This window comes from Bison bison, unplaced genomic scaffold (assembly GCF_000754665.1).
Source record: "Bison bison bison isolate TAMUID 2011002044 unplaced genomic scaffold, Bison_UMD1.0 scf7180017845621, whole genome shotgun sequence".
In the NCBI taxonomy this organism is placed as follows: Eukaryota; Metazoa; Chordata; class Mammalia; order Artiodactyla; family Bovidae; genus Bison; species Bison bison.
Genome location: NW_011476194.1, coordinates 33,799 through 41,351, shown reverse-complemented (window position 1 = coordinate 41,351; position 7,553 = coordinate 33,799). Strand labels below are relative to the sequence as shown.

The 7,553-nt window shown below is 38.0% G+C and overlaps 1 protein-coding gene across 1 annotated transcript in view; it reads left to right on the top strand.

Moving 5' to 3' along the window:
• The window catches only part of LOC104985773 (cytochrome P450 2C42-like), a gene marked incomplete at its 5' end in the record, with an annotated part of 28,845 nt that overhangs the window by 8,543 nt on the left and 12,749 nt on the right, over positions 1 to 7,553 (top strand). Inside the window, one exon of the mRNA XM_010836117.1 lies at positions 3,696 to 3,883. Within this exon, the coding sequence (XP_010834419.1) occupies positions 3,696 to 3,883 (188 nt within the window). The remainder of the gene's footprint in view (positions 1 to 3,695; positions 3,884 to 7,553) is intronic.

The following is a 7,553-nucleotide window of genomic DNA, read 5'->3' as shown; positions in this document are numbered from 1 at the left end:
CGTGTCTGACTCTTAGCGACCCCATGGACTGCAGCCTTCCAGGCTCCTCCGTCCATGGGATTTTCCAGGCAAGAGTAGTGGAGTGGGGTGCCATTGCCTTCTCCAGGATACTCTCCTTACTGAAGCCTAAATGGAAATCCTAGAAATTTAGTGAGGTAGCCAGATATAACATCTACTTTCTTGGAAGTGATCTAAAAATTTAGATTCACAAGAAATTGTACTATTCAGGTTTAAGGTGCCTGTACAGGTATTTTATTAGTCCAGAAGTCTGGTTATAGAGAAACAGTGCTTGCCAAAATAAGAACTTTGGCAGTCTATAATTTTATCTTTTACGAAGAACATTGTATAAGACATTTACGTTTAAAGAGCTATGATTGTTCATAGCAATTTAGAAACAATGTCCTGTCATGTGTCAGGATGTCTCTACAATGACTATGAACTATTACAAATGAGAATTAGTCTTCTAAAGTTGGACAAGAAGAGGCCAGGAAACAGCAACAGATAGATCTTTAACAAATTTCTAAAACACAGAGGACATATTGAGGGGTGATAATGAAGTCAGTAGAGAAGATGAAGTTGTGTCCTAAATATCGGAAAAGGAAGATACTGCCCTGGTAGCTCAGTTGGTAAAGAACCCACCTGCAATGCAGGAGACCCCGGTTTGATTTCCAAGTCAGGAAGGTTCCCCTGGAGAAGGGATAGGCTGCCTAGTCCAGTATCCTTGGACTTCCCTGGTAGCTCAGGTGATAAAGAATCCATCTCCAATGCGGGAGGCCTGAGTTTGATCCCTGGGTTGGGAAGATCCCCTGGAGGAAGGCATGGCAACCCATTATAGTGTTCTTGCCTGGAAACCCCATTGACAGAGGAGCCCGGCGGGCTACAGTCCATGGGGTCACAGAGAGTCGGACACAATTGTGTGACTAAGCACAGCACAGAGAAGATTAAGTTGTGTCCTAAATATCAGAAAAGGAAGATACATAATTAGGAAAAGTTATTTATATCCCTACCATACTGTAAGTTTCAGCATTTAGAAGTAGCAGGTGTCAAACAGAATAGGGGGAGACAAAGGCTGATAAAAGTAGCTCATCTAGCCACAGCTCTTTGACAACTCCTTAGTGGCTCAGAAGGTAAAGAATCTGACTGCAATGCAGGAGACCCAGGTTCAATCCCTGGGTCGGAAAGATCCCCTGGAGAAGGGAAAGGTAATCCACTCCAGTATTCTTCCCTGGAAAATTCCATGGACAGAGGAACCTGGAAGGCTCCAGTCCATGGGATCACAGAGTTGGACATAACTGAGACACTAACACTTTCACTTTATCAGATCACTGTGTTCCCCCAATAGAATGAGAGAGGTTTACTCTCTACAGAAGTGGTATCTAAGAGGCCCTACGCCCAGGACACTGGGCAGAGACAGGAGGAAATAGTGTGGCATGGAAGAAAGTTTAGGGAAGAATCCACATCTTGAATTCAGACTCAGCTCCGTTCTGCACCCTGCTTCCTGAAATTCAGCAGCAAGAGAAAAACTCCAGAGCATGAACACTCTGGAGAAAAGACCTCTAAATATTGCCATGTAGATAGATAATTCTCTTGATATGTCTAGCAGAGTGAATGAAATAAAAACATTCACCTCAAGACAGAGGGTCATGAAATTTCAGAACACCAGGATAAAAGAGAAAATTGCAAAAACTTTCAGAGAAATGTAGCAGGTCATAGATAAAGGATTAGAGTTCACAACAGCATCAGAATTCAAGAGCAACTATCAAACTGGGTATTGATTTTATAAAGGGTGTTTTCAGACCAGTGTGTTTGACAAAATTTTTACCCACTCTTTCCCTTTTCTCATCCAAATGCCTGAAGTCATGTCATAGGAAATCATGGCTCCAGAAATCTTGAGAACTCATGAAGGAGGATGAAAGTGTCAGGGCTATTGCTAGGTATCAGGCATAGAAAATATCTGCTTCAAAATGGATTAGATAGATAAAGCAGCTATGAAGGGAGAGACCAAACAATAGAGAAGTAATTGATGATCTGAGGTTTCCTTATAAAAGGAAAATTATTATTTGGAGTTTGGAATATTTATCTCAGTATTTGGAAATAATTGTAGATCAAGATGCAGAAATTTATAAGATGAAATAGACATATTTAAGTCCAAGAAAATACAAAAAATGAAACATAATCATAGTTGTCTGATCAGGAAACTTTGTTTATGTAGTCAGAATGATGATAAAATGAAATTCTAACAGCCAAAAGTTGTGATCTAAATATATTGGGGGAAATGGAGTAACAGGAATTATGTGTGTTCTGTATGAAGTGGAGATGGAGCTATACTAATAAATTCTCATCTCCCACAGGACAATATTGTCTAGAAATAGGTATGTTAAAAATAGAAACAGTGAATTATTATTTAGAAATATAGCATCAATTTCAGAAGAAACTGCTAGAATACTCAGTGTAGTGGCTTATGGAAATTGGAAGATGAAAAGTGTATCATTGCAAATTGTACAAATACACAAAATGTATAATTTAACATTTCTACCTCTATATTATTTTGTTAAAAATTAACATCTGATTCCTATTTTTCTTTCAGCAAGGACTATAATGTCTTGAGGTTATGTTTTGTTTATATTTTGAAACAGTTCATCATTTGTTTTATCATATATGTTAATATAGAGATATGTATAGATGTATCTTAAGCCTAGTTTGTAGGAAATGTGCACACATCTATATTACAGTCATTTTCTCTCTATGTCTGGGTGTAGTTCTGGGCATTTAACTGATTTTTTTTTTAAATTTTTGTTTATTTATTCATTTAGTTTTGGCTCTGCTGGGTCTTTGTTGTTGCATGTGGACTTTCTCTAGTTTTAGCAACTGTGGGCTACTTTCTATTTGCTGCATTCAGGCTTATCATTGTAGTGGCTTCTCTTGTGGAGCACAGGCTCTAGGGCACACAGGCTTCAGTAGTTACAACACATAGGCTCAGTAATTGCAAGGCACGGGCTCAGTTGCCCCACAGTATATGGAATCTTCCCAGACCAGAGATTAAACATGTGCTCCCTGCATTGGCAGGCAGATTCTTTTCCACTGGACCACCAGGGGAGTCCTAACTGATGTTTATAATGATGTTGGAATACCTTCATAATGCCTCATGTATCCCTGAACTCAGTCCTAAATATTCATTGGAAGGACTGATGCTGAAGCAGAAACTCCAATACTTTGGCCACCTCATGCAAAGAGTTGACTCATTAGAAAAGACCTTGAGGGATGGTACGGGGAGGGAGGAGTGGGGAGGGTTCAGGATGGGGAACACATGTATACCTGTGGCGGATTCATGTTGATATATGGCAAAAACAATACAATATTGTAAAGTTAAAAAATAAAAATAAAATCAGCACCTGGGAAAAAAAAACAAAAAACAAAACAAAAGGAAAAGACCCTGATGCTGGGAAAGTTTGAAGGCGGGAGGAGACGGAGATGACAAAGGGTGAGATGGTTGGATCGCATCACCAACTCAATGGACATGAGTTTGAACAAGCTCCGGGAGTTGGTAATGGACAGGGAAGTCTAGTGTACTGAGGTCCATGGGGTCGCAAAGAGTCGGACATGACTGAGCGACCGAACTGAACTGATCCCTGAATTGGTATGCAAATGTGATATGCATTTTTCTTTTTTGCATTAGTCATACTATCTCTTATCAGCTAAGGTCCAGGAAGAGATTGACCGTGTGATTGGAAGACACCGGAGCCCCTGCATGCAGGACAGAAGCCACATGCCCTACACGGATGCTGTGGTCCACGAGATCCAGAGATACATTGACCTGGTCCCTTCCAGTCTGCCCCATATGGTGACCCATGACATTGAACTCAGAAACTATATCATCCCCAAGGTTAGATTGGTTTCTCTTACAGTGACTTCAGTGGTCTTGACATTCCCATTTCATGGTATTGAAAGGTTATTGTTGAATCACACGAAGACACCGGGATTCTTGGCCCCCAGAGGAGAACTCAATCTGGGGCCAGAGACGAGGCTTGATCGCTCAGAGCTTTTGTGTAATAAAGTTTTATTAAAGTATAAAGGAGATAGAGAAAGCTTCTGACATAGGCATCAGAGAGTACCCACTTGGGGCAGAAAGAGTACCCACTTGCTAGTGTTAGCAATGAAGTTATATACTTGCCAATGAATCCAAAGAATGTCTGGAGGTTGTAAAGACCTCACCAGACCTACTCCCATAATTTACATTTTAAGATAACAGAATTAGCCAGAAGGTTTAATCCAGAGACTGTGCTCAGGCAGGACACATTATTGTTATATAATCCTTGTAAAGACCAGGTCTACTCCCATAATTTACATTTTAAGATAACAGAATTAGCCAGAAGGTTTAATCCAGAGATTGTCCTCAGGCAGGACACATTATTGTTATATAATCCTAAGGAATGTAGAGAAGGAAAAAAAAGTTTGTCCTTTCTTCCTCCTTGAGAATTCCAGACCCCTCTCTCCTTGGGGACCCCTAGACTCCTTATCAACCTGCCTAGGAAATGACTCTCTCAGTATGGGTGCAATCCTTAATGAACACAGATGAGAGAAGCACAAAAATCATATGTGTAGCAATTCAATGGTTTGTGTATTGTTTCCAGGTTAGTCTAGAAAGTTTATAACAGATTTTGACAGGTAGCAGTGTAAGTCTTCCAAATTTGTTCTGCTTTGTTAATATTGTTTTCCTGATCTTAGCTGTTTACTTTTCCAAACAATGTTAGTACTGGTTTGTCAATTTATCAAAGCTCCCTGCTGGGATTTTTATCAGTGTTATATTTGATCTATTTAGAAAGGTTTAACATCATGACTCATTTTATCTTTGTGTTAATAAATATGGTATATACTTCCAGTTTTGGGGGGTTTATAGTTCTCTCAAAATTTTTCAGTGTACTGATTGGCTTGCAAATCTTTTGTTGTTTTGTTTCCCCCCTAGGTGCTTAATATCATTCTTGCTTTTATAAACTTTTTAGTCTTTTCTATTTCTTTTATCTGGAATATGGGAATATAATCAGCTTTTATCATTTGATGATTTTAATGGTAAGAAACTTGATAATTTTAAAATCATTACTAATAATCTTTCTCTAAATTAATTGCAATTTCTATATACATTGCCCTGTAATCTGGGTTAATATCCGTGTTTCATCTTTGTTTCATTTCTGATCTATGGGAGAGTGGAGGTTAACCTCTCACTACTGAGCATGTTTTATGTACATTTTGGTAGATTTTAAAACTTAGATTAGGAAAATTTACCCTCTTTATTTTTTATGATTTATAGGTTATAATTGCTATACAATTTTTTCATATTGATTTCTACAACTATTGCTATGATTGTATGGCCCCAATTTCCCACTAAATATACATACTATAAATATACACACAGCTGAATTTGGTTTGCTACATTTTGTTCAGAACTTTGCTGTTTAGAGTAAAGAATTTTGGTCTATATTTCTTCCTCAAAATTTTCTTGTCAGATTTCTGATATTAAGATAATGTTGTCCTTATAAAGTGAGATGAGAAATGTTCCCTATGGTGGACATATTTTATAAGTTTTTCCCTCTTCTACTTGTGGTCACCTAGCTGTGCCTTTGAAGTGCCTAATAACTTTTTGTTGAGTATCAATTGTTATAAATGAGAAAATGCTGAGTTTCAGACGATGTTTATATTCTTCCACAAAAAGTTCATCCTTCTCCTAGTGGATATTTGGAATGATATAACACCTCCCTTTTAAATAAAATGTGGGCATTGATATAGACTAAAATTATTAATAACTTTAGATGTTAAGGCGGTGGAAGCATGAGTCTTAACCATTGGACCACCAGGGAGGTCCCCCCAGCCTGTATTTCAAATTTTCCCACTTTTACTGGAATATCCTTTATGGTCTTTTTTTCCCTTTTTAATTCAATATCCAGCCAAAGAACAAGCATGAAATCTGTCTATCTTCACTTTTTAGTCTTCCACTATGAGTTCTCTTTGCCCTCTTTGTTTTCTTTTAGTGCATTTCACTTTGTGAAGTGTCCAGGCCAATACTCATGTAAAATATTCTTCAAGCTGGTTCTCTAGAAATTAAATTCCAGTTATGATTCAGCAAGAGAACTATATAGGTGCTTTGTGTTTCCCACTGAAATTCGTTGGGAAGGTGGGAGGCCACATCATGTCATTTATCTCGTTATCAGTTATGCACTGTTGTTCACATAATAAAATAGTATCTGTCAGGTTTTTCCATGGCCTATATTCTGGCTTTTTTTTACACTTAATTAATAAAAATATATGGCATAGTACTAGAACTTGGTAAATTTCATGCTTATCATTCACCCTACATTTTTAGCATTAATAGGTAAATGTTGCTTAAGTCGGTGACCCTAAGCTGAATTGTTATAAAATGATTTTTCTATTTTTTCATCCTTTCTGTATGTTTCTTTTTTAATTTTATTTTTTAATTAATTAATGTATTGATTTAACTTTACAATATTGTATTGGTTTTGCCATACATTGACTTGGATCTGCCATAAGTGTACATGTGTTTCCCATCCTGAACCCCCCCCCCCCCTTCCTTCCCCATCCCATCCCTCTGGGTCATCCCAGTTTGTTTGGGGCACCAGCCCCAAACACCTTGTATCATGCATGCATCAAACCTGGACTGACGATTCATTTCACATATGATATTTTACATGTTTCATTGCCATTCTCCCATATCATCCTGCCCTCACCCTCTCCCACAGAGTCCAAAAGACTGTTCAATACATCTGTGTCTCTTTTGCTATCTCACATACAGGGTTATTGTTACCTTCTTTCTAAATTCCACATTATGCATTAGTATACTATATTGGTGTTTTTCTTTCTGGCTTACTTCACTCTGTACAATAGACTCCAGTTTCATCCACCTCATTAGAACTGATTCAAATGTATTCTTTTTAATGGCTGAGTGATATTCCATTGTGTATATATACCACAGCTTTCTTATCCATTCATCTGTTGATGGATATCTAGCTTGCTTCCATGTCCTGGCTATTATAAACAGTCCTGCGATGGACATTGGGGTACATGTGTCTCTTTTGACTCTGGTTTCCTCAGTGTGTATGCCCAGCAGTGGGATTGCTGGGTCATAAGACAGTTCTATTTACAGTTTTTTAAGGAATCTCCACACTGTTCTCCATAGAGGCTGTACTAGTTTGTATTCCCACCAACAGTATAAGAGGGTTCCCTTTTCTCCACACCTTCTCCAGCATTTATTGCTTGTAGACTTTTGGATAGCAGCCATTCTGACAGGCATGAAATGGTACCTCATTGTGGTTTCGATTTGCATTTCTCTGATAATAAGTGATGTTGAGCATCTTTTCATGTGTTTTTTAGCCATCTGTATGTCTTCTTTGGAGAAATGTGTTTAGTTCTTTGGCCCATTTTTTGATTGGGTTGTTTATTTTTCTGGAATTGAGCTGCAGGAGTTGCTTGTATATTTCTGAGATTAATTCTTTGTCAGTTGCTTCATTTGCTATTATTTTCTCCCATTCTGAAGGCTGTCTTTT